A 24,544-nucleotide genomic window follows, 5' to 3' on the forward strand; every position below is an offset into this window, starting at 1 on the left:
CAATCATGGTGTTCTATAATTGGCAATGGGATCCAAAGAGCCCATAAATGGACACTGTTCTTAAGTCTTAAGGGGGCGTTGGCATGCTTATGAGTATCCTCGCAATTCTGTACGAACGTGTAGAGGGTACCGATGGCCAAGGGCGAACACAGACAGCCATGGCATATGGACATCGAGTCCGTCGTAGCTGCCGACCCTAACCGTGGCAAAACCGACACGTACTCTCGGGCAGGAAGTTATGCTACAGGGTAAGGACTGATAAACCCTAGCAAGCCTGGGGTGCAGCTGTTGATAATGACAAATTCTCACTTTTCGAGATTATATTCACTTTTCGGGGGCGTCAGGAAGCCGTTCAATGACATATTTAGCCCGGGCAACACTCATAACCGGTACTCCAGGGATTTTTCTATTGCTCCATTGTCAGTATTCTCTAATACAAGGAATTATAATTATATGCCATAGGCCATCAGAGGTAAAAGAAACCCACCTTATCCGTCGTTTTAGATCACGATCGTTCGTCGCAACAATATAAATTCGGTGTTTTATGACACGGTCCACAATGCAGTCATCAGCGTACGTGCCGGTGTGGTCACATTTGACTCTTTCGAATCGAGGGTCCTTTGCTATTCGCAGAGCAAGGCGGTATTTTGGCCCCAGCTTCTCCAACTCGGCTAGTACGCAATCCGTGATAATGGGTATACATTTCGCAAAAAGACAATCCATCATACTTGGTATAACATCAAGTTTATGTTGCACGGTGTGGGAGAGAAAGTTGGTGTCGACTAAGATTGAATATGGAGGCGCGAGTGAGGTATTGAACTGGAAGAATAGTGCAGACGGAGCTTGAGGTCTGTCATGAGGTAGGTAAGAAAATGATATTAGCATCGATACCCGCAGAAAGGAACAAAGTTGGCCGCCACGATTGATAGAGGGTCATACATTTCCCGGACAACATTGTCTGCCTTTGCTTTCTTTTCCTCAGCTTTAGCCTGGTTTTGCTTCCTGCATCCCAAAATAGAACATCAGTATCTCTCTATCGCGCACATAGCATCCCATGTATGATGCAGCCTTACAGTCGGTTGTCCTTTTGGCTGATTATTTTTTTAACCTGGGTAACAGTTAGTGATGGGTTCATAGAATATCCAGGACATGCGGGGAGACGAACATGGCCGAACTTGCGGGTTTTCTTTGCGATTCCCATCCTCCCAAATCGCTCGAATGGCGGTCCGTTAAAGAAAGGTCTTTAAACAGCGGGCTGTCAAGGGAAAGCAGAAATAAAATGCTTAACTGGTCAAACTGTTGTTTTTTCTTTTCGGAGTAAATGTCGAAATTGAGAATGTTCTTTTTTCCTTTTGATAACCTTTTTAGAGCCTCACTCACGTGACACTTTGACTGCCCAAAGATGGATATTCAAAGCAGGGAAAAAGAGAAGACGAAGATGAGGAGGACAAGGATTTGATGCCGTTAACAACGCCGTCGGTTCATCGCTACCTTCGAAATGCGATGCAGGCCTTTGGTATGGTCCCCGCGATTACTCCTGCCTAGCGGAAATGCTAGATACCGCCCATCGTCCACTTCCACGCGAGCTCCGCTCCGGACATCCAACAATGCACCCAATGGCTTGAACGGTCTGAAGACAAAGGCCGCCCAGCAGGCGGCCCAGAAGGGGCCTCATCGCACTCTTACGGAGCAGGCAATGCGGGATCGAGAGGATTTACTGCGAGAATTTGGCCTGGAGGCAGTTCCGGCCACTACCAGTCAAGGTGCAGGAGCGCAAGTCGATAAGATGGGCCAACTTCAAATAACGGATGCAGACCTGAGCAAACGGCCTCATAAGACTGCTCTTATTCTCTATAGAGCTCCGGCTTCTCTGACAGAGCGAGATTTTCTACGCATCCTAGCTCCGGGGAAACATATTCAGGGTTGGAAGAGTCAGGGAGGACTGGAACAGAGTGAGTATTATCTACTGCTGCTAGTGGTATAAACAGGTCCAACCGGGGATGAAACTGACATTTACATGCAATAGTAATTCCAGCTCGAAACCCAAAGACGTTGGACCGAATGAATGGTTGGATCCTTCTGTTCTCGAACCCTGCTGCGGCCGCTGTATACCAGGAGAAGGTACACAAGCTGCGCGAGCTACTTCGAGACAAAACCCCTTTCTATCCGGCGTCGAGCATCGACCTTCCGTCTAACTACGAAATACCTGGCTCAATGGGCTTTACTTTGCAAGACTATACACTCACTGCACCCTGGCAGTTCCCTTTGCTTACTGCTGAATTCTTCCCATTCAGTAAATGGGTGGGTTCGTGCATTAGAACCCAAGAATCAATAACTGGCATCGCTCCGAAAGACGAACAATCCCCTGAAACCTCGGTGCCTGTGCCATCCTTGTCGAGCGTATCTGGATACCCAGTCCGAATGTGCATTTCGCGCGATTCATTCCTCGGCCTGACAAAAAAGTCTCTCATCAATTTTCTTTACTGGGACGGGGAAAGGCGATCAGTTCCCTGGGATCTTATCGAGGGCTGGGATAAAGTGACCTTCCTGACCAACGGGAAGGAGGACGGAGGGACTCCTCTAGGTGAGAAGGCCCATTCGAAGCCCAAATTCGGAGAATACGACGTAAGCAACTGGAGGATAATGTTCAAGTCCGCATCTGATGCTAGGAGATTTGTGAGGGTATGGCATATGAAAGAATTCCCACCAGCCGAAGATGAGGCTTACTGTGATCCACCACCGCTGGTCAAGGCTGAAGCTCTCTTCTGGGATGATAGTTTTTGAACCATCTTTCTCGTGTGGAGTTTAGGGGTTAGCCGATACGGAGTACATATGTAGGAAACATCTCGACCAGAAATGTATGGTATGTAAGGTATGTACGGATAAGGGGTGAACCATGTATAAAATAGATTAGATACAATCCAGTTATCTTTATCAGATATCACACACAGCAATGAAGCAAACGAGAGGAACAACCAACGACCAGTCAGCAAGTAGAAAACAGGAAACCAGAATGTAGAATAAAGGTGAGACTCGGAACAGAGCAAACGCCATCTAAGCAATAGACACAATTAAGCCGGGAATAGGAACTGGTGAAGCTCACGGAGACGGTGGGAAAGGGATGGAGAGAGGTAGGTATATGATATGTGTATGACGACATGGTCCCATGCCGAAAAGAAGCAACGCGAGCAGGGTGGACGGGTGGGAAAATGAACAAAGAATAAATATACAAGGTGGAAATGAGACATGATGGATTGTCGGGATACTTCTCTCGTATATTTCTTTAATAAGAATTTCGCCTCTCTCGCCCTCCAAAAAATAAAAAGAGAAAAAGAAAAAAAGAATATAATGAATAAAGAATAAAAAGTGAGAATAAAAGTGACCGGACAATAAGCCAGGGGTGAAAACAGCCCGAGTAAAAGGGAGATAGATATCTTCGGCTGCTGACAGTGAATCCGTTTCGATTTCACATGGCGTAGGCTAGCAGCATGACTTCCCGAGAGAGCTGCCAGCGCCACCGTTCTGGTTGTCTATATTGACGCCCTGGGAGCCAGCCTGTTCTGCCTTGAAGACATCCATGTCCTTCTTTATTTCCGTGGCAAGACTGTAGAATGCCTTGTCAACGTTGATATTATTTTTAGCAGAGACCTCGAGGAAAGGAATTCCGAGTTCGTTGGCGAGCTGCTGGCCCTGCTCCACTGTCACGGCGCGCTTCTCTTCTCCGTCGCATTTGTTTCCGATTAGTATCTTATGCACTCCCTCGCTGGCATGCTGTTCAACGTTCGAAAACCAAGTTCGGATGTCTAATTCATTGTTAGTTCGATAGATGATACGAAGAACAAAGTCCAGAAGATATGGAAGGGTACGAACTCTTGAATGATCGCTCGTCAGTGACATCATATACGAGCAGGATGCCCATGGCATTGCGGTAGTAGGCAGTAGTGATAGTTCGGAATCTCTCCTGTCCGGCTGTATCCCATATCTGCAGCTTTACCCTCTTGCCGTCGAGATTTATTGTTCTGATCTTGAAGTCGATGCCGATTGTGGTGATAAAGGATGGGGTAAAGGAGTCTTCACTAAAACGAAGCAGGCAGCAGGACTTGCCCACGCCAGAGTCTCCGATGAGAAGGAGTTTGATCTGGGGTAAGAGGGTGAATGTTAGCACAGGTCCCCTTCGCTTGATCCGTCTATACAAGCAAGTAGCTGGCCCAAACGGGACTCAGGGGCAGCAACAGGGGAAACAAAGAGAGACTGGGGGGAAACACGCATACTAGAAAGTCGTAATTCCGTGTCCCCGCCATTACGTCAAGCTGTGAGAGGGTGCAGGGCCGTCTGTAGAAGATTCACGGGTCCGATAGGGAGTCTGGGGATAGCGTATAATGGCCCCGAAGATAGGAAAAGGGCTGGCTAGCGAGCGATGCTGTATAACTAGCCCGGTTGGCGTAGAGGCTGCTTTGAGAGAGACGCTGTTATGTTTTGAGATGCGATAGGTCCGTCCAGGCGAAATCGAAACCAGGGTAAATCGAGCCCCAAAGAAATGACGGTGAGATGGATAGACAACAAGGACCGGCTGTCTCTGTTTCTCTGTCTCTCGGTGCCTCAGCCTCTATCTCTCTGGCTGTCTCTGGCTGTCTGAATGCCCGGGAAGGGAGGATGGCTAATCTCCGGTCGGTTTCGATGGTGTGAAGCTGTAGGAATCTGTCCGAGATGGCGTGTGTCAGCAAGGGGCAGCGTGGCTAACGAGCAGTCCGGCGTCATCTACCTGCCTGTCTCTTGCTTCTTTTTTCCTCCTCGTCGTCTCCGTCTGGTCTTCTGCTGGTCTGGCGAGATGTTGGTTATCGTTAGCTTTTTTTCATGAAGATGAAGTCAGCGTTTCGACGTTTATTTTTTTTTGCCGCAAAAGGAACAAGTCACTAGTCTTGGCATTGACCACAGTAAGAAGATCGAAGTAGATGACGATGATGATGATGATGAGTGCAGCAGAAGGAGAGAGATACGACAGAGGGGAAAAAAGGGCGGGAGACGAGCAGGAGAGTATGTGAAGAGTAGACGGAGTACTCAGTTTTAGAAAGTAGTTATAGCATTAGGCAGATAACATGGACTCTGCCAGGGAACAAGGGCCCAGGCAGCCAAGTTATCTCAGCATAGATTGGGGGCCATCTAAGCTACTACAGAGGCGGGAGACTATGTACAGGATAGATATAAACAGGCAGATGCGATGCTGGTGATAGCAAGGTCTACGAGTAGAGCCACTTAGAGTATGTCCACCGGATCTGGTCGACCACCTTCATCTGGTGGGCGATGCCGGACCTCACGTTCAGTAGGTCGTTCAGGTCCTCGTGGAACTCATGGTAGATGGCTCCTGGTAGGACTCTCTCGGCTCTCCGCCGTAACGTCTCGGTCTCGCATATCAGGAGGCCGTGATCCTTGTATGAGAGGACCCCAGTTTGTGATGGTGGAGAGCTCATCAGAATCCGGTTGATGGTTCTATCAGATTGTTAGGATGATGAATGTGAAAAAAGGGAGGGGGGACGAGGGATAGATAACGACTGTGGTAGCGGAGGACTGACCGGAGAGAACGGACGATTTCACTACGCCGCTGGCCCTGCCGCAGCCCTCTCCTGCTGCCGAGGAGGCCGGCAGCCCACTGTACGGTTGCGTAGGATACCAGAATACTAGGGGTAAGTCCGATGAAGCTGGTATTGTGTTAGCAAGATGGATTGGAAGCAGTAACAATGAGGACGACATCAGGGGGTAATAGCAGAACAGATAGATAGCACATACGCAAAAACAAGCTCTTGGCTCTTGAGAATGGAGTTTATGCCGCTGATGGCCACCTCGACGTCGACTTTGGTTTTCTGGATCTGGATGAGCAAGGCAGTGACGAGGTCGCCGCGGATGGCGCCGATGAAGGGCCGCTGCAGGTCTCGTTCGTACGCTCGTAGGACGGGCGTCAGGTCGCCCTGCCGTACCCCCTGGCGGATGAGGTCGAGGGCATCGGGGTGGTCAGAGAGCCCGAGGTCCTGGGACGGCCGGGTGCGGACGAAGTCGACGACCATGCGCTCGAGGCTGGAGAAGTCGGCGTCAAGACTGTTCTTGCTCATGAGGGCGACTTCGCTCTTCTCGTCATGCCGGATGGTGCCTACCAGCCTGGTCAGGGGCTCGATTATCCAGTTCGTCCAAAAGTCGGACACGGTCGACCCGAGCTCGCGCAGCCAGGTGACCATCTCTGCCCGTCTGCTGGTGAGGATATTCAGGACGGTGCTGGAGGAGAGAAGGAGGCCCAAGGCAGCAGGCCAGTAGCGCGTCAGCCTGGAAGGGCGGGCATAGTTGCGGGCCAGCAGGCGGCACTGCTCCTGCTGGCGAGGGAGATGGTGCTCGAGCACGTCGACGAGCTGCTGGATGACCTGGTATGCCTGGTCGGTTGGGTTGGGAGAGCGTCCTGTCCCGGCCCCGGTCCCTTCAATGATGAGCGAATCCTCCATGGCCTGTATCCCGCTTTCGACGGCGGAAAAGACATTGTCTTCGAACCCGGTCAGGTCGGCGTCCAGGTTGTTGACGTGCTGCAGGACGGTCTGCATGAGCAAGGTGGTCCGCGAGACGATAACGCGCCATTCGTCTGGGCTGCCATGCTTCTTTAATGAAGAAGTAGAATCAGGAGCAGCACCAGTGCTGGCGAGAACAGGCGTGATGGCATCGTCCTCGTCAGCCACGTCAAACAGCAGGCCCTCCTCCATGAGCAGGCCGACCGCACACGCGGTCATCTCCCTCAGCCTGCGCAGGCCACTGCGGCTGGCTCGAGCCCGGGACCGGGACAGCTGGAAGGGGGAGAGGACGAGCTCTTTGGCATGGGTGACGGAGCGAGCCCTCACGCCGTGGTGGACGAGCCGGTAGAAGGTCCGCCATCGCGCGATCAGGGTGGTGCCATCGTGGAGTCCGCTGCCCACACTAAGGTCCTCCGCAGCGCTGCTGCTGCTGCTGCCATTGCTGCCCGTCTGCCGGGTGGTCCGATATATGCTGATCAGGTAGCTCGCCCAGCGCGCCGGCGCCGTCTGGAGGGTGTAGAGGCCCGAGTAGAAGGCAGACCCAAGCACCTCGTCCCAGTACCAGATACCGTCGCTTAGGGGGACGGTCTCGTCGACCATGGAGGTCATGACAGAGGCAAACGTCTGCACCGTAGCCTTGGAGGCCACCAACCACAGCAAACTCGCCGTGTACGCGCTGTCTCCGGCACCGCCGTAGTCTCCTCCATCTCTGATAATGCTTTCGTCTGCGATATCTTCAGTATAGGCTGTCTGTATGGCAGGCTGCAGGCGGTGGACACGGCGCAGATGCTCCAGCACCCTGGCGGGCTTCAGCGTGTGTCCGCCAGACAGAGCTCTGGCAGCCGCAAGGAGCGACGAGTGCACCGATCCCACATCCTCCTGCGTCTTCCCCGGCTTCTTCTGTATCCTCCTTGCGCCTCTTCCGGCGGCCTCGCTCGTCTGGGCTGCTGCTATCTCACGCTGGCTCGTCTCGACTCCAGCCGCCGCAAGGCCTCGCAGCTGTAACCGGTCGACGTATGAGTCCAAACGGCGGACATGACTGAAACCGTCAGCATCGTTCTCTGGCCCTCTTTGATTTCCTTTCTTCTTCTTCTTCTTCTTCTTCTTCTTCTTGTTGCGCTCTGCTGTATCTCTACTTACTCGCCAATGAGCGACATCCCGGCCACCCGGCGAGTGGAACGGCGTCTCAGTCTCGGATTCTGCGTAATCTGGTGGCCTTCATCGAATCCTCGAGTCCTAGAAGTCATACGATCGCAGCCCGCAGTCTCGCTATGTATGTATGTATGGACGTAAAAATGCCGGCTGTTGTTGTTCCTTGCTGTGTTATTCCTTGCTTGCCGGTGTTAATCCCCATAACTATGTATCCATCTATATAAACCAGCCCGCCCACTGCTCTGCTCTCGCTAACCGCTCTGCCTGCCTGTGCTATCTATCTCTACTGTCTACTGTCTTCTGTCTGCTTCTGCCCTGTCCTCCGTGTACTCCAGCCATCCTCTCGACTCCTTCCGCCTCTTCCGCCTCTTCCTGTCTCTGCATCCGAACTTGTCAGGCCACCCGGCTCATCGAAAGGCGGCTGACTAATCATTGCCCCTGACTCTTTTTTCTTTCTTTCTTTTTTCAATCTCTTTTTTTTTATCTTTCATCAACTTCGACTTCGACTTCGACTTCAGCTTCAGCTTCAGAACAAACCAAGACGCGAGAGAGAGAGAGAGAGACAATTTCGACTGCAGCTTCAGCTTCCTCCCCCGCGTCCCCCTAGCTCCAACCAGCGGAAGTCCCTGGATAGGCTCGCGTTTACGACTTGCCGGCCGCTGGCTTCTCTCCCGGCTCCTGCTGAGCCCTGTCAGACATGTAGGTAGCCTCTCCGTCCGCCGGGCGGCCTTCTCGCTGTCCAGGCTGTTAACTTTGGTACCTGCAGGAATTCGACAACGCTGCTCTCCCCTCCGCCGGAGACGTACTGGGCTCATTTCCAGCAGACGGCCTCCTACAACCCCCAGCTCAATGTCTTTGAGCAGATGTGGGCGGCCTGGTACGCCTACATGCAGAACGACGTCCTCGCCACCGGCATCATGTCCTTTGTCATGCACGAAGTTGTGTACTTTGGCCGCTCGTTTCCCTGGATGATTATCGACCGTCTGCCGTACTTCAACCGCTACAAGATCCAAAGCGTACGTTGGAGGCCCTTCTCTCCCATTCCGCTTCGAGACTGACTGGCAGTAGCATAAAATCCCGACCCTGCAGGAACAGTGGAATTGCGCCAAACTCGTCCTTCTCAGCCACTTTACAGTCGAGCTGCCTCAGATATGGTATGATTCAGCCTTGCAACATAAATGCACAAAACAAAAGGGGGGATGTTTGAGGGAGACAGGAAAACAGTTCTAACAGCAAAATAGGCTATTCCACCCAATGGCGCAGTACTTTGGATTAGAGACGACGGTTCCCTTCCCTCCGCTGTGGAAGATGGCCTACCAGATCGCCATCTTCTTCGTGCTTGAAGACACCTGGCACTACTTCTCTCACCGGGCTTTCCACTGGGGCCCGCTCTACAAGTCCGTCCACAAGATTCACCACCAGTACTCTGCTCCCTTTGGCCTCGCCGCCGAGTACGCCTCTCCCATCGAGGTCATGGCCCTGGGTTTCGGAACCGTTGGCTGCCCCATCCTCTGGTGCGCCCTGACCGGTGACCTACACATCCTCACCATGTACATCTGGATCGTCTTCCGCCTCTTCCAGGCAATCGACGCCCATAGCGGCTACGAATTCCCCTGGAGCTTGCACCACTTCCTCCCCTTCTGGGCCGGTGCCGACCACCACGACCTCCATCACGAGAAGTTCGTTGGCAACTATGCCAGCAGCTTCAGATGGTGGGACTACCTACTCGACACCGAGTACGACCCCGCCGCCCTGCAGAGGAAGAGAGAACAGAAGGCTAAGAAGGCCCAGTAGCCGCCGTCTTCTTCCTCTCGCTTTGTTTCTCTTTTGCTTAGCCCTTTTTCCGTCTACTTGTCTCGGCCACTTGGTTGAATACGATGCTATTATCGCACCCAGGGTACCACTTCTTATCCGCGGCCAGCATAACCCCGTTTAATTTCGATAATTCTTTCTTTCCACGCATGTTCGCTTCACCCCTCTATCCAGTTTTAATTCAACTGCCCTGGCCAGCAGACATCTTTTTTTTGTTTCTTACCACTTTCATGCCCCCCTTACATTACCTCTTTTCCCACGTTATAACGAGATCTGTCCGTATCCTATCAAAAACCCCCCGTCCCTCGCCATGTTTGCTCTAGAGGAACAATAGAATAATCTATAAATATAACTGTTAAATATATTCCAAATGAAAACAATCTGACCAAGCCGTCCACCAGACAGGCTGCCCCCCTCTAAGCTTTCTGAATGCAGTCACCCATGTATCCAATATGCAGGATGTCTGCACTTCACTTCAACCAATGCATTGGCTAGAACTAGCTAGACCGAACGGGTTGATGTACCCCAGGCGTCCTTGGGCTACGAAGCAACGGGTGAACAGAGGCCGTCATACTTTACAAATATATGTACGTATGCGAATTCTCAGTCCTACAGTGATGTAGCATGCTAAGGAGTCTCAGTTCCCCCCTCCCTTTCACCTTTTCTCTAGGCTTTGCACATAAATAGTCTCCTTCTCCCCGTTGTTGTAGGGTAGATGGTATCTAGTGAGTTAGCTATCAATTTCTGCGATGTAGATTAAATAGTTAACTATTTAACTAAAATATTTGCCCACGAAACACTTCATTTCAACCCCTCCACCAACCATCCACAGGAGAAAAGGAGAAGGAGAGGAAGAAGGGCAGGCGCCTACAGACTGTAAAGAGCTGGGGATAATTTCCTGCTATCATCTCGCCGAGCAAAGAACAGTTTGTATATACATAACTTCTGCAAAATGGCAGAGTCGAAGCTGTTTACGGTCCGGCCGACCTCGAAACAAGCCCGCGCCGATCACAGAGATACATTCCGTGTCTATCTCTCGCCGGCGTCCCTGCTGCAGGTCAAATTGCGAGTAGGCGAGCTCTGCCAGCTAGAGACTTATAGCATTGCCGGCAATGGCCATAGTGGTGGTGCTGTTGATAGTGCTGCTGCTGCTGGTGGTAGCAAAGTCAAGACAGCTATAGCATGGACGGCCGCAGAAAAGATACACGACAACATCATCCAGACATCCAAGCCGATGCAGGAGCTGTACGGCCTTAGGCTGGGTGATAAGGTCTCCGTCTCGCCAGCGTCAGATCCTCTGGCTGATATTGAGGCCGTCCGACTTGAGGAAGTGAAGCGTAACCCTACTGGTGCATCGCAAGCAGCATCGCCAGCAGCCACGGAGCTGGCAGCAGAAGAGCGTTCCCACTGGGAATGGGCGCTCGAATACCCCCTGTCAAAATGTGAGGTCGTCTCCCTTGGTCTGGCGTTTGACATTGAACTCAAGGGCGTCTCCAGGCGCTTCAAGGTGGTCCATATTGACGCTGGAAGCAGTAGCGGCGGCGGCACTTTCAACACCGTCTTCAAGTATACCGAGCACTCAAAAGTGGTCATTGGCAAGGCAGACGAGGCCTCCGGGGATGCAGATTCAGCTTCTACAGACCGTCTAGAGGTTACGGCGGATGGGCTCGGTGGCCTTGCACCTCAGCTGGCGATGGTCAATGAACGGCTGCAAGACTTTAATACCCAAGAACAGTCGATTACCATGCCTTCATTCTACAAGAGCAGTGGGGGGATTCTCATCTACGGGCCCAAAGGGACAGGGAAAAGCGCTCTGCTGGCAAAGATAGGAGACACAAACTGGCGCAGGACCTTTGCCATCACATCTTCGATCACCAGTAGAGCGGCAGGAGATAGTGCTGCGGTTCTGCGCAAGATATTCTCAGATGCGCTTAAGTATCAGCCTTCGCTTATCAAGATTGACCAACTCGAGTTTATAGCCCCCAAGCGTTCTTCAACAGGGCCAAACGACGCTTCTCTTTCTCCTGCGCTTTGTGAAGGACTAGACTCTCTCCAGGATAGCAGGGTGTTGGTTGTCGCATGCACAAGGCACCCAAATGATGTAGATGATAGCCTACGCACACCTCACCGGCTCGGGATCGAGGTTGAACTGCAGATTCCAACTTCAAAGAGCAGACTGGAGATCCTACAAGCTCTTCGCGGGTCAGCACCACAGCCCACTGATAGGATATTGGGCAGTCTTGCTGCAAAAACCCATGGCTACGTTGGTGCGGACCTTCTTTCATTGCTTCAGCTATCCTGTAGAAAGGCAAAGGCCCGTATGCTAGCAGCTACACCTTCCGTTGAAAACAGTATTTCATCTAGACATTATGATGAGAAGGATGGGGAATACATCAAAAGCGACTTGGGTCTGTCGAACGACAAACCAGGGCCCTTGGAGATTTGCGAGCAAGATATGATCCTGGCTATGAAAGAGGCCCGGCCAACAGCAATGAGAGAAGTGTTCTTGGAAACTCCATCCATAAGGTGGTCGGACATTGGTGGCCAGCGTTACATCAAGAGTCGTCTACAGAAGGCTGTCGAGAGACCCCTCAAGGTACGCTTTTCTAGCTCTTATCCTTCTAAATTAAATAACCAAGCTGACAGAATTAGAAACCTGAGCGGATGAAGAATCTCAATATCAGTGGGAAAAAGGGCATACTGCTTTATGGCCCCCCTGGCTGCTCAAAGACAATGATGGTCAAAGCCCTTGCTACGGAGGCTGGATTGAACTTCCTAGCCGTCAAGGGAGCTGAAATGCTGAGCATGTACGTCGGGGAATCCGAAAGAGCAATGCGCGAGATCTTCCGCAAGGCACGAGCCGCAAGCCCAAGCATCATCTTCTTCGACGAGATAGACGCCATTGCAGCTCGAAGAGATGCCGGCTCTCACGGCGGGATAAACATCCTGACCACTCTGCTAAATGAAATGGACGGCATCGAGGAACTGAAAAACGTCCTCGTTGTAGCTGCTACGAACAAGCCCGAGATCCTCGATCCCGCACTCATGCGGCCGGGAAGACTGGACAACATACTATACATTGGGCTTCCGGACATGGAAGCTCGCAAGGAGATATTCGAGAACTGGATCAGCCGCTCGGATGTCAGCGACCATGTGGACGCCATCGTCCTGGCCTCTCTGACTGACGGTCACTCTGGTGCGGAGCTGGTCAATATCTGCGAAACTGCCGCCGAACTGTGTCTGGACGATGAAGAAGCCAGGGAACTGCCTGACCTACCAATCCAGCTTGAACACTTCCAAGCTTCGCTCTCCATGGTCCCAAAACGGACCCAGCCTGAAGTCATTCAAGCGTACGAGGAATGGAGCAGGAGTTTTGGCAACAACCAGCAGATAACGATCTTATGAACAAGGTATCCTTTTTATCCCATCCACCATTCGTGTTTGTACGCATTTATCCTCTTCATATACTCCGTAATGTCTTTTCTTCTGTGTATCGGGTTTATTCTGAAACGCGTTTGATTTTATAACTAGGTAGATGGTTATCTTGGTGACTCGTAACTAGCTAGTGATTATAACTAGTTATGGTAGTTAACTAGTTAAAAGAATTGTCCCACAGCACATGCACTGCTCCGTACATGCATACCGTCTCCCTTGCCATCGTCGCCGTCGCCTTTCCGCCTCCACCATCAAGAGCCTCGGAATAAAGTAATCACGTGACTCACTCTATCAAAAATTGCTTAGCAAACCTCACCTTTTTTTTTCTCTACAGCTTCTTTTCTACAGACTTCAAAGCTCTTTGTGTGTCAGGCCGAAAAAATTTGCTTCCACCAGCCATTGAGCATCCTCCTGATACTGATAGGGCTACGTATTTATCCTGGTAACACGAGTTATACCGCTGTCAGGGTTAGTTTGCCCTGTCAGGCCAGCTATCAACAAGCTTGAGCTCCTCCAGCTCGCCGGGATGCCTTCGCGCAGCCGCTCGCGTTCGGCGTCGATAGCTTCGCGCAACTCTCGTCGCCATCATGATGCCGATAGCTATGGCCATGGACGGCCCTCTCTACCGTCACAGTCTCCTCGCCGCCGGGCATCGCGCTCTCCCTCTTCTCCACGACACGCCCGCTCTCGCACCGGATCACCATCAAGGTCGCCTCCTCCACGGCGTCCGAGATCTCCCCAGAACCGTAGACGGAGCTATAGCCGTGGGCGAAGTGTATCGCCAGCTCGAGACGATCGAGACAGACGTAATGGGAATCGTGGTGATCAATACAGCGAATCTCGATCCAGGTCGCGAAGCCCATACTCTTCCCGCAGTCGCAGCCGCAGCCCCATCAGAGACCGCCGACAGCGCGGTAGAAGCTATACCAGAAGCCCTACTCCTGTCGCCAGAAGGAGTGCAAAGGTATGATTCACGATTACTGATTACCTGCTGCTTGAATGAATAAGTTTGCTAACGGTATCGCGCTAGATTGTCGTGGAGAAACTGACGAAGAATGTTAATGAAAACCACCTACGTGAGATATTTTCTGCATATGGAGAGATAGAGAGTCTCGAATTACCGATGAATCGGCAATGTAAGCTCTCCCATACATGGCTTATCCCACCTTTAAGAACGATAGAACTAATTCACTCGTGCCTTAATTCAGTCATGACCAACCGTGGGGCTGCTTATATTCACTATCGTGAACCTGCCGATGCCGAGTCGGCTATTGCACATATGCATGAAGCCCAGCTTGATGGTGCCGTGTTAAGCGTTTCCATCATACTCCCTCGCCGCACATTTTCGCGCTCTCCACCGCCAGCTACCAGACCGCCTCGTGCAGAATATGGCAATGGGCGATACGGAGGTGGCAGGGGCTCGGCTTTCCTAGATTCGGGCCGATTACCACCACCACCACCACCACCACCATTGTCTTCAAGGTATCGGTCTCCGCCGGGCCGTGGTAGATTCCGCGGAGGCCGTGGTGCGGATCGACACGACATATATCGTCCGCGATCGATTTCACGCTCCCGTTCTCCAGCTGCGCGAGCGAGGTCACCTTCGTATTCCTCAAGGTCTCCGTCGGTTACTCCTCCACGCTTGAGGCGTTCGAGAAGAGATAGCCCGTCTCGTCGTAGGAGAAGTCTGAGTTATAGCAGTGTCAGCAACAGAAGCCGAAGCCGATCCCCCAGCAGGACTAGGGACCGTTATGGGCGCTAAACATAACATACTGGACAACTCACAGGGCTTCCCCTTTTATCATTATAATTATTATTCGCCGCGTGGGCACTTCAGATGAAGGGAATCTGTAGACCCTTCTCTGGTTGTGTTTTCTGTCATTTTGACAGGCAACACCTTTTTCAGCGCCATACTTGACTGGGGAGTTTTTATAACCCTTTGGGTAAACAAGTGTTGCTCATATTTGGTTCGGAACGGAGGAATAGCGTAGGCGAAAATCGGCTGGGAGTGATTGAAAAATTGCTGGCTTCAGTTTTTGCATCCAGAGCTGTGCTCACGTCTGTGTATAGATCTCTGTTCCTTACATTTGCATTAAACGCAGTAAAGGGCTTCAATATTACACGTAAATTAGCTGGCAAAATGATGTACAGCTACTGGCAAAGGCAAAAGAGAACTAGCATTGTGTAATCGCTCTGATATCAGAAAAATGCACACCAGCCTACATACATCGCTGCAAGATTCTTCACTGACGTCGCCTGTAGAATGAGTGCGTCAACATGCCCTGCCACTGATAAAGGGACTGATTCACCAGGAAGGAGCCCTCGGAGCTTGTTGCGGACAAGTTCAAGCACACCCTCGGGTGTATCTGGAACGCGTGGGTTATGTCGTTTCTACGAGTGTGTATATAGTCAGTTATTTGTGAGGCGTATTCCATGAACAAGGTAAAAACTAACCTTCTTTCCAATAAAATCTGTCGTTGGGTCATGTAAGAAGGTCTCGAGAATCGTCATTAGAGAGTCTTCGTTCTGTCGAAGGAGATCCAATGTAAGCTCGCAAGATTTCCGGAAGGGGCCTGGAGATAACAAAGTTACTAGGTTAGTCATTTTTTATACCATGGACAACGTATGCCGGGCAATTGTTACCGTTATATCCGTATGCTCCGTATGCATCAATCATGTTATGGGTAAGTCGGAATGGGACAAGTTCGGGTTTGTCAAAAGTCAGCCCCTATTGATAAAAAGGGCGTTAGGCAACTATATCAAGGAGACACATCTGAGACGGACAAACCTTGTCAAAGAGACAGTTGAAATCAACATGGAGAATTCCTCCAGTAGCTTCTTCAAATAACATGTTTTCTCCATGTCTATCACCAAGTCTTCATCAAAAGATTAGCTTAGATCCCTTTTATGTTGAGAGGGCTACAAGGGTGATAATCTTTACTTACCCTAGAGAATACCCAACCATAGACATGACGGCACTGGATCGTGTGTATTTTAGGCGGGCCGCAAACCATGTGGCTGGCTCTGGGAATGTTTCAACAAACCATTCATGCAGAACTGGCGGATACCTAAGTTCATGTTAACTTACAGTATGATATATAGAGCTTTAAACTGGTACACTACATACCTTGCTAATACCTTATCTGTGAAAACTGTAAGGTTGGAGTCGTCCGCGCATGCTTCGTCCAAATTCCGGCGTATCTCTTGATACTTTATCAACTTAGCTTCGTTCTAGCAAATAAATATCCTAGATACCCGGGTACTTACGTTTAGGCTTACACCTCGTTCCTTGAGAAGTTTTGTCACTATCTCCCTTAGGGTTCTGAGGTTATCGACCCATTCAATTAGGCCACATTCTTCATTCAGTGGGGTGACTGCATAAGTTTTGATATCTGTGTACAAACTAGGGTTAGAAACTAATATACGAAAACATTAAGTCAAGAGAGGAACCTTACATAGGCGACGCTTATTCGACTCGAGGTCCCTCATAAGAAATCGGTTGATCATGCTGTTGAACTCCATCAAGCGCTGGTCTTTGCGAAGGTCATCCTTAGGCTTGCATAGAAGACCATAAATTTTTCCGTCTGATCCGCGTATACTTATCTTACGCGGTTTTTGCAGAGAGCTAAGGATCAGAGCTTCGTCTAGGACGGCTGCAGTAGGTTTAATTTACCAATGTTAGCTCGGCAATTGATGGGAGAAATATTCCTTAGGGACAACATACTCTCAATTGTTATTGTATCAGCTGGAAAAGCACGGAATGTCTTGAGGAAGTGAGGCTCATGGCTTGAGGGCAGCGTCGGAGTCAAAGTAGCCTCTAGAGGAATAGCAAGCCTGCATGGTGCTACCCTATGGTTAAAACGCAAGGTTTCTGACAAGCTAACTTTCGGGGTTCTCTCCTCTATACGTGCGAGGCAAAGTTCCAGGAGCTCATCCGAAAACTTCTGCCCTTGGTTAATGATAGACCGAATATCTCCCGCTGAGTGATCTGTTTTTGCTCTTCTGGAGGACTCCTAAAACTGTTGTGAGAATACATTTCTCCCCTTGGTAGATTTCTCCGGCTCTTGCTAACCAGGGTTATAGGCTTCACTCACAATTATCTTTTGCAGAATGGTAATCCCGCGTGATAAGCGATCTTTTGAAGAAGACTTTCGCAACGCAAGCACGGTCCATAACCCTTGCTGGGGGAAAGCGACAACAGGTTTCACGATCATTGACGTAAGTGTGTTATAAACAGTGGTATTCGATTGACATATTCGGGCCACAACTTGAGGTAGAATTGTGAAGAGCTTGTAATATCAGCATCGCTGTTGCGGAAAATGGCTTGAAAAGGGTGGTCTTACTAATGCTGGAGATATACGACTGGTATATTTCTTAAGCTGAGAGTGCATCTCATCCAAATTCTTCCTTCGTTGTGACATGTTGTGCCTTTGGAAGTCCCTAACATGAAATTTAGAAGTGAATCACCTAGGAGAGCTGATATACGTACTCGTTGTCTCCGCGTTTTGGGTCAAATGGTTGGTCGACTGCTGCGGCATGCTCTAGCCATAATGTAAGAACCTTAGGCAGAGTTTGGGAAACATACTTATTGCCAAACGTCAGAGACCTAAGATAGCTGTTGATAACCAACTTTGAGGCTTCACCACTTAAGCTGGTAAAATAGGTTAGTAGGTGGTCCTATATATATATACAAAAGTAACGTAACATACTATTTTTGACCCTCTTTACCCAGGGGTTTAGACTTCTCGGAGTCTAATATCTTTGTATAGTGCTTCCCTAGATAATAATGTGCCTTTTCCCACCTGATGATGGCCATTAGCTAACTAGAATGACGGAAGACCAGTGCTATTAACGTACCTCGAATGATAATGGATAGCCTGACGATACCTTGAGACGATGTAATCTGACTGCGTCTGCCCAGCACGATCCATCCATTTTGCGAGTAGGAGAAAGGCCTACCATCTTCAATTAGCGGAAATCGGTAGTTATTGATAGGAAAATGTATGCATTACATACCCTTGCAATAAGTATGTTTTGTTCGTAGCCTTTTCCGAGAACAGAGACGTCATTATCACTAGTCTCAGGGCGATCGTACGGACCAAAGGCTCTGGCAGCAATGGCCCGATCCAGCGTTTGTATGGCTTTTCTATGAAGGCCCTCCTTCCACAGAAGTCTTGCGTATTCAATAGTAGAAGTCTTGTCATTGAGCTGGGCAGAATGTACGACGGCATTGAAAGCTCGGTCATTCCAGTTTGCTTTCCTCGCCAGCTTTGCAATCCGCTGCCAAACAGATGCAACTTCTAACTCGTCGTATGCAGGGCTATACATAGTTAGTGTAATGTTTCAAATTACCTAAAGGTCAGTTTGGAAACTTACGACAAATCCATGATAGCTTGTCTAATTCCAAGCACGTATTGCTTGTCCGAAATACAGCCTCCTAACATGTCCAAACGGCGATCCAACATCGTAAGAAGTTCATTTCGTGAAATAGAAGCATCATCATAAGAGCCTGAAGTCAGGAGCTCTATTTCACTCAGGATGTGCAACTTAAGGGTGCCATCATGACTAGCCTGGAATGTTGCCACGGAATTCGGGGTGAACCCTGTTGCAACATTCATTCGGAGCTCTTCTATGATTTTTTGTAGTTCATCTTTCTTCCCCTGCCGGAATGCAACCAGACCAGCACCGATGCCAATATTGAAGTCAGTCGCGATCTCGTCACGACGCCCTAATGTGAGTTTTTCGAGCTTTCCCCATTTTCCTGTCACCCAAGAAGATTCGATTGCGAAAGGGAGCATCTTTGGTACAATGGCCTCATTTTTTTTCAAGGAATCATATTGGTTGAGAAGTACACCTAGAAAAGTCAGTATCGGCATGCATTATATGTCATCGTTATTTCATACCATATTGTCCAGATTCCTTTAAGCATGTCAGGAGATTTATCTGCGTGTCGAGGTCTTTGGGTGACTTATTTAACTGCAGCTCGTACCAACTTTGCGCGGCAGCCCATCGGCCTGAGTTTCGATGTTCCAATAACTGTTGATCAAGATCAAGGACATGTAAGCGCGATGATATGCCATCAATTCCGTCGGGCTCATCGATCTGGGTATAAATGTCCTGTAGCCTTTGATATAGTGGTTGAAGTGCCATGAAACCTATTTCTGGCCGTGACTTCTGTTGACGTATGTATTGCTCCCAGTGGAAGAGAGCTCTGGCGTATGACTTACACTCAACTGCCCGTTTTGATATTATCTCAGCTGGTATGCATGCTAACAAGTGTTCCACCCTCTTTATCTGGACAGCAGACTCTGTGAGAGATTCTTTTTGACTACGGCTGGCATGGTTTCCAGTAGAAGTGATACTTGTATACTCTTTCTTCTTTCCATGCAACCAACGGGATAAATAGTCTAAAACGGCAAACACACTCTGAAACGTTATCAGTAACAGTCTGTGCTGTTAGATCTAAAATTTTCAACATACCTCGCTGAATAAAATCAGATTCTCCCGTTCAGGTCCCTTGTGATCAGGCAAGGGGCATTCCAAAATATTAGTAAGCTCCCCCTTGAGATTCTCGCGCTCTTCGTCAACGGAGCTAACTGCAACATTAAGAGCAGCAAACGGAAGCAAAAATACGGATATAGACTTTTCCTGGGTTCGAATAATCCGGCTGAACACGCTGAAAAGTATTTGAATATTGGTACTTTTGCCTTTTTGAAGCATATCAAGGACAAAGGTCTTAAGCCATTCCGAGTGGTTTAGAGCCGGAGTAAACAAGGGATAGTGGCACGAAGTACTAATTGCACCAATTGTGACAGAGTACTTCGAGTTGAGAAATGGAGTTAACGTATTTCGAGATAGCTCAGGAAGTTCTAACCATCGTCGATACAAGTCGCTGGATTGGGGATCCTGTGACCTGGGCGGAATTGCAGCGCTTAAGTTGCCCGTAGTCAGGAGCGCCTGCATAGCATACGCCAGGAACCCTTGGGTTCGGCTGTTAGATGCCGCTAAAAAAGCGTCAACAAGGATATTTTGCAGGCAGAATATAATGAAATCCAGGGTTTCATCGGATCTCTCAAAATTGGACAAGACAACTATTTCCCTTTTCTCCTTGATTGACTCTATGCGATTAGGGTCAAGGCAGCCTATTAGACCGAGACACTGCGCACAAAGTGAAACTATAGTTGGAGAGCTTGAGTTATACTTGACGCAGCAATCCAGTAAAGTTCTTGTCACTTTTCCAACTAGGCTTTTGTCCGGTTGTTCACTAAACATAGAGCCATGTATGAACTCCTCGTGCTCGGTGAGATTTGGCAGGAGCTCAAGCAGAGCCCGCTCAACGACAGCGAAATTATCGCTCTGACATCGCCGACATAATGCCATGAATTTACTTCGTATATCCATCCCTTGCTTGAGTTTCTCAATATTTTTGTTTTGTTCAGAAAGCTCAGGTATCGATTCAAGAGATGGGAGAGTCTCAGAAACAGTGACAAGGGTATCTTTATGGTCGTTGAGAATATAGTCCACAAGCTCTATTTCTCTCTTTTTGCTTTCCTCTGTCAGGAAGTTCCAATATTTAAGAATGAGAGCAAATGTTTGACCGATCAATGGCTCGAGGTCAATATCATTAAGAGCAAGAATCATTATGTTCCACGTAGCAAATGCATGATCACGAAGCTCGACTGAGTCTAAAGCAGAGCGCAAGCAGGCACAAATCTAAAGTATATGGTGAGGATATTGTCAAACTTGTATAGACTGGAATGGAAAAGGCTGACCTGTGGCAATGCAATACTAATGTTACCCTTAGCAATTTTTATCATTTCTCCCATGGCAATTATGTCCCGTTTTTTTTCTGGAATCGGCTGCAAGACCTGGAAGTCGTTGATAACGTGGACAAACTCCGTTACCACTCCTAGAACGTGTTCTTCAATAAACACGCTTAGATTATCTATCCTTGCAACTACTCCGCGGCCAGCTTGCCGGGGTGTCACAGATGCAATGTATTCAAGAGCATCATAGTACTGCTCAACTATTAGTATTTTCATATTTGTCGTTGATACAACATGTTACGTTACCTTAGATCCTTTCCCTTCACCGGAGCCGCCTAATCCTCGAAGTAACTCACAGGTAATCGGGACACACTCTGATCGAACTAACTTCGAAAGTGTTGGATCATTAAATTTGACGGAAAGCTCCTGCAGTATAGATGGTATGGCAGTTTCTGGGTTAGGAAAAGGCTGCACCAGCAAAAGAGCTAGAATTGATGCCAGATGAGATCGAGTCTTGATTAATTCTGAGACAGACTTCTTGCTGTGCGTCATTGCAATTCGTGTGATAATATCTTTCTTTCTGGTCAAAACAAGATAAGGCAAGGTATAAATCGTTGTTAGGCGCAAGAAGCCATTAACCTCCATCCCAAGTAAATCACACAATTCATCCGCTATTTGTGGCCGAGCTTGAAAATTTTTTATGACCAAAAGAGATAGGGTTCTCCAGAAAGGCCGAAAAAGTGCTGCTGGTGTTAATCTCAACAGAGTTGCTAGTTTAGATATCTATGCCTGGTAAGTGGGGAAAGCTGCTTAAGTGTGGCATGCGGCTATCACCTACCTCTGTATATGCAATCCCACTAACAAATGGGTTAGCATGGCCTAGGTACTCAAGTAACCGGAGAAGCACAATATTCATCTCTTCATCATTTGAAATCCTGCCATTCATATATTAATAGAGGCAGGTAGGGCGCGGTGCTAGTGGTGGCATACTCAGCTATTTGACGCAGAGCCATAACGCATGTTTCCTGCAGATAAAGCTCATTCTTTTCAAAGATCTTATGGAGGTACTCTAGAGCCACAACAAAATTGCCGCAACGTATATCTGACCCACGGGAGCCTCTTAGGAATGACACTATCGTTTTCCTGACAAGACGATACAGTTAGAATTGCACGAGCCTAATGTCTTGGGAAGAGAGGCTATCAGGATGTTCACTAACCCAGCGGCAACCCTTAACTCTCGAATGGAGCTTTTTAGGGACTGTAGACAGTATTCTCCAAATGGGGAAATATCTAGTCTGTCTTCATCATCATGCAGATCATGGTTAATAATGTTGCGAATGGCAACCATTGCAGCAATTCTGCAGCTCCCTGAATCCTTGACTCGGGGTAGAATTCCGGCAAAAATGTTCCGAAGATGGCCAAACTGGAGAGAGGAAATCGGTTTCTTAGTATGACCTTTTTCTGTCTCGCAATCACACACTTTGCATGTATACGTTTGTCCCGCAATATTACCATACTCTTCCCCACTAAGGCTTTTTGTCCAGACACAAGCCAATCTTCCCATATTGGTAATAATAATGCATTTATCGCTAGGAGGTAAACTTGAGAAATCATGCCTGAAATAGGTCAACAGCAAGAACTGACAAGATAATAGCAACGAACTCACATAGCATCTTCGTCTAAATCCTCAAGCCCATTTGGTGGGAAGACTCCAAGGGTAGTGTAAATTTGATTGGAAATAACGCTCGAAAGATCTGAGTGAGCGTCCTCATCTTCCTTATTAGACAGCCGTGGTCGCTTTCGGGCTCTTTCATCAGTAGAGGTATCAAATAATCCGGCCATGGGGAAATTGCTTTCGTCCAGAGCATGCGAACGAGAGGTAGACCCCCTATCTTTATCACATAGCCCAACACGCCGGACTACTTTGGACCTGAGCTTTGTTCTATGTTCCCCAGCGAGCACCCTAAGAACAACATGCTATAATTCATTAAGTTCCTGTATTTCCACTAGTGTTAAATATGGTGAACTTACCTGGAGTGATTGATGCAGCCTTTGAAAGAGCTCTAGATTAGCATTAATATCGGACAAGGGGCAGAAAAACAGCTCCTCGACTAGGTCTTCTATTCCGGCGAACGATTGACTCAGTCGAATTACTTCCATAAGAAATTCAGCCAGGACCTGTTGCAACTCAATGCTTCCCTTCAATTGCTCAGTATCCACTAAGTCAACAACACATTGAAACAATAGATGTAACACCCTCTGGTCAATGCGTGAACTAAGCCGAGTCGAATAGGTGCATAATTTTCTAGAAAGCGAGACGAATTCGACCAGAAGGCTAGACAGGCTTTCTTCGCCTAGAGCCACTGTGTTCGTATCAAACCATCCCAATACTGTTTTCCATAACCTTACTGCTAAATGCAAGCCATAGTTAAAGCTTTCTCGTAAAAAGGCTGCTTTTGCATCAGCTAAGGCGAGCTCAATCGGACATGAGATAGTCTCTATGAGTCTGAGACAAGCCATAGCAACGGTTTGCGGATTTCCTAGCTCATTCCTACTGCAGCAGTTTCGCGGAAGACCTAGCTCATCTAGACGTGATAAAAATTCAACGGTGGGCACCGGAAAATACAGATCGTTACAGGGAGAAACGCCTCCGCAAGGTATATTAGCGGTCTCGATTGTATGGACCAATTCTAGATGTCCTCTTGTAGTTAGTAGGAGGTAACCAAGGTTTAATCGACTAAGAGAAGTAGACTGACCACCAACACAGGCCTGGAGAAATCGGGATATTGACTTCACGGAGTAACATAGCTCAATAGTTTTAAACTGAGCACCATACAGAACTGAAATAACCTGGCATACTTTGTCCTGTATACTCCGATCGTCCCAAGAACAAAGAAGGGTAAGTAGAGGCGATAGAACCCATACAAACAACGGTGACTGTGGAGTATTTTCTTTCAGAAATCCTGGTTTTGCATTCCCCTTTAGAACAGCTGGCGCTCTCTGTACAGCCAGACGAATGATATCCAGGCAGTCAAGTGTTTGACCCATAATATCTTCTCCGGAGGTCCTAACGCCCTGGGTCTTGAGAGATTGTTCAAGCCCAGCTTTCAGCACAACACATATAAGATTGTAGATATCATTGATGTTATCATTAGTATTTGCTTTGTCATCTTCGCCCTGGCTAAGAATTTCGCGCCGTAGCTGTGAGAAGGTTTCACGATCAATTCCATATTCACCGCTTGTGTCTGCGGCTAGATGGGATGCAAGATGGCTTGGTATAAGTGAGGAAACAGGAGCATCTCTCGCTTTAGCTTCCCGTTGTTTCCCTAGGGAGCGGCGGGACTGTAAACCATTCTGGCTAGCCATGAGGGAGGTCCATCCCATGCAGTCCCAAGTCCAGGGAGTGTTGAAAAAGGGGGTAAAGAAGTGAAGGTTGAAGCACAGAAGAAATTGTATAGTACAATTCGCGAAGACCTCTAAAATAAAGCCTCAAGGCCTGCCCAGCGTCGGAAATTACGCGTTAAACGAGAGATAGCACATAGAGTTGATGGGATACCGTTTGATCAAGATATAAAAGCGCGAAAATCCCATAGGCTTTGAGGCTGAAAACGCTGGTCGGCCTTCATTAGTCAGCGAATGCCTTATGGCTTATGTAATTCATAACATCTGATTTGTTAACGGCCCCGTGATGTAACTATAATCTTTAGAATTAGCCAATCAAAGATGATAGTTAAGCCCTAGGTCAGTTTTACTTGTATCTGCTTACAAATAAATGTAACTACTTAATTGTCAAGCAAAATGAAGAAATAGAGGATACCAGTTCTGGGTGCCCTT

At 48.6% G+C, this 24,544-nt stretch overlaps 8 protein-coding genes across 8 annotated transcripts; 4 read left to right on the forward strand and 4 right to left on the reverse strand.

The window, feature by feature from the left end:
* Window positions 1–324: 324 nt before the first annotated feature.
* Window positions 325–1,201, reverse strand: MGYG_08540 (rRNA-processing protein FCF1; the record flags this gene model as incomplete). Its single annotated transcript, XM_003169583.1, has 5 exons — window positions 325–406; window positions 488–850; window positions 940–1,002; window positions 1,074–1,108; window positions 1,166–1,201. 5 exons carry the CDS (start codon window positions 1,199–1,201, stop codon window positions 325–327), a joined length of 579 nt encoding a protein of 192 aa, XP_003169631.1.
* Window positions 1,202–1,498: 297 nt separating this feature from the next.
* On the forward strand, window positions 1,499–2,784 carry MGYG_08541 (hypothetical protein; the record flags this gene model as incomplete). The annotated part of the gene is made up of 2 exons (XM_003169584.1): window positions 1,499–1,952; window positions 2,027–2,784. The coding sequence occupies 2 exons, from the start codon at window positions 1,499–1,501 to the stop codon at window positions 2,782–2,784; spliced, it is 1,212 nt and encodes a 403-aa protein (XP_003169632.1).
* A 696-nt stretch (window positions 2,785–3,480) lies between these two features.
* On the reverse strand, window positions 3,481–4,301 carry MGYG_08542 (GTP-binding protein; the record flags this gene model as incomplete). Its single annotated transcript, XM_003169585.1, has 3 exons — window positions 3,481–3,803; window positions 3,871–4,138; window positions 4,272–4,301. The coding sequence occupies 3 exons, from the start codon at window positions 4,299–4,301 to the stop codon at window positions 3,481–3,483; spliced, it is 621 nt and encodes a 206-aa protein (XP_003169633.1).
* A 936-nt stretch (window positions 4,302–5,237) lies between these two features.
* MGYG_08543 (ATPase 2 nuclear control) lies at window positions 5,238–7,702 on the reverse strand (the record flags this gene model as incomplete). The annotated part of the gene is made up of 4 exons (XM_003169586.1): window positions 5,238–5,487; window positions 5,571–5,696; window positions 5,785–7,584; window positions 7,686–7,702. 4 exons carry the CDS (start codon window positions 7,700–7,702, stop codon window positions 5,238–5,240), a joined length of 2,193 nt encoding a protein of 730 aa, XP_003169634.1.
* An 858-nt stretch (window positions 7,703–8,560) lies between these two features.
* MGYG_08544 (C-4 methylsterol oxidase) lies at window positions 8,561–9,491 on the forward strand (the record flags this gene model as incomplete). Its single annotated transcript, XM_003169587.1, has 3 exons — window positions 8,561–8,713; window positions 8,766–8,851; window positions 8,939–9,491. The coding sequence occupies 3 exons, from the start codon at window positions 8,561–8,563 to the stop codon at window positions 9,489–9,491; spliced, it is 792 nt and encodes a 263-aa protein (XP_003169635.1).
* Window positions 9,492–10,461: 970 nt separating this feature from the next.
* Window positions 10,462–12,914, forward strand: MGYG_08545 (peroxisome biogenesis factor 1; the record flags this gene model as incomplete). Its single annotated transcript, XM_003169588.1, has 2 exons — window positions 10,462–12,105; window positions 12,162–12,914. The coding sequence occupies 2 exons, from the start codon at window positions 10,462–10,464 to the stop codon at window positions 12,912–12,914; spliced, it is 2,397 nt and encodes a 798-aa protein (XP_003169636.1).
* Window positions 12,915–13,470: 556 nt separating this feature from the next.
* MGYG_08546 (hypothetical protein) lies at window positions 13,471–14,706 on the forward strand (the record flags this gene model as incomplete). Its single annotated transcript, XM_003169589.1, has 3 exons — window positions 13,471–13,908; window positions 13,975–14,080; window positions 14,153–14,706. 3 exons carry the CDS (start codon window positions 13,471–13,473, stop codon window positions 14,704–14,706), a joined length of 1,098 nt encoding a protein of 365 aa, XP_003169637.1.
* A 437-nt stretch (window positions 14,707–15,143) lies between these two features.
* MGYG_08547 (kinase rad3) lies at window positions 15,144–24,076 on the reverse strand (the record flags this gene model as incomplete). Its single annotated transcript, XM_003169590.1, has 26 exons — window positions 15,144–15,335; window positions 15,399–15,517; window positions 15,588–15,672; window positions 15,733–15,820; window positions 15,890–16,012; window positions 16,072–16,154; window positions 16,212–16,336; window positions 16,400–16,597; window positions 16,669–16,957; window positions 17,039–17,233; window positions 17,288–17,384; window positions 17,434–17,595; window positions 17,654–17,746; window positions 17,802–17,899; window positions 17,961–18,264; window positions 18,321–18,798; window positions 18,848–19,370; window positions 19,425–20,657; window positions 20,717–20,962; window positions 21,017–21,493; window positions 21,549–21,645; window positions 21,701–21,853; window positions 21,928–22,326; window positions 22,377–22,687; window positions 22,742–23,400; window positions 23,467–24,076. 26 exons carry the CDS (start codon window positions 24,074–24,076, stop codon window positions 15,144–15,146), a joined length of 7,437 nt encoding a protein of 2,478 aa, XP_003169638.1.
* Window positions 24,077–24,544: the final 468 nt, after the last annotated feature.

Source organism: Nannizzia gypsea, genomic scaffold (genome assembly GCF_000150975.2).
Source record: "Nannizzia gypsea CBS 118893 supercont1.9 genomic scaffold, whole genome shotgun sequence".
Lineage (NCBI taxonomy): Eukaryota > Fungi > Ascomycota > Eurotiomycetes > Onygenales > Arthrodermataceae > Nannizzia > Nannizzia gypsea.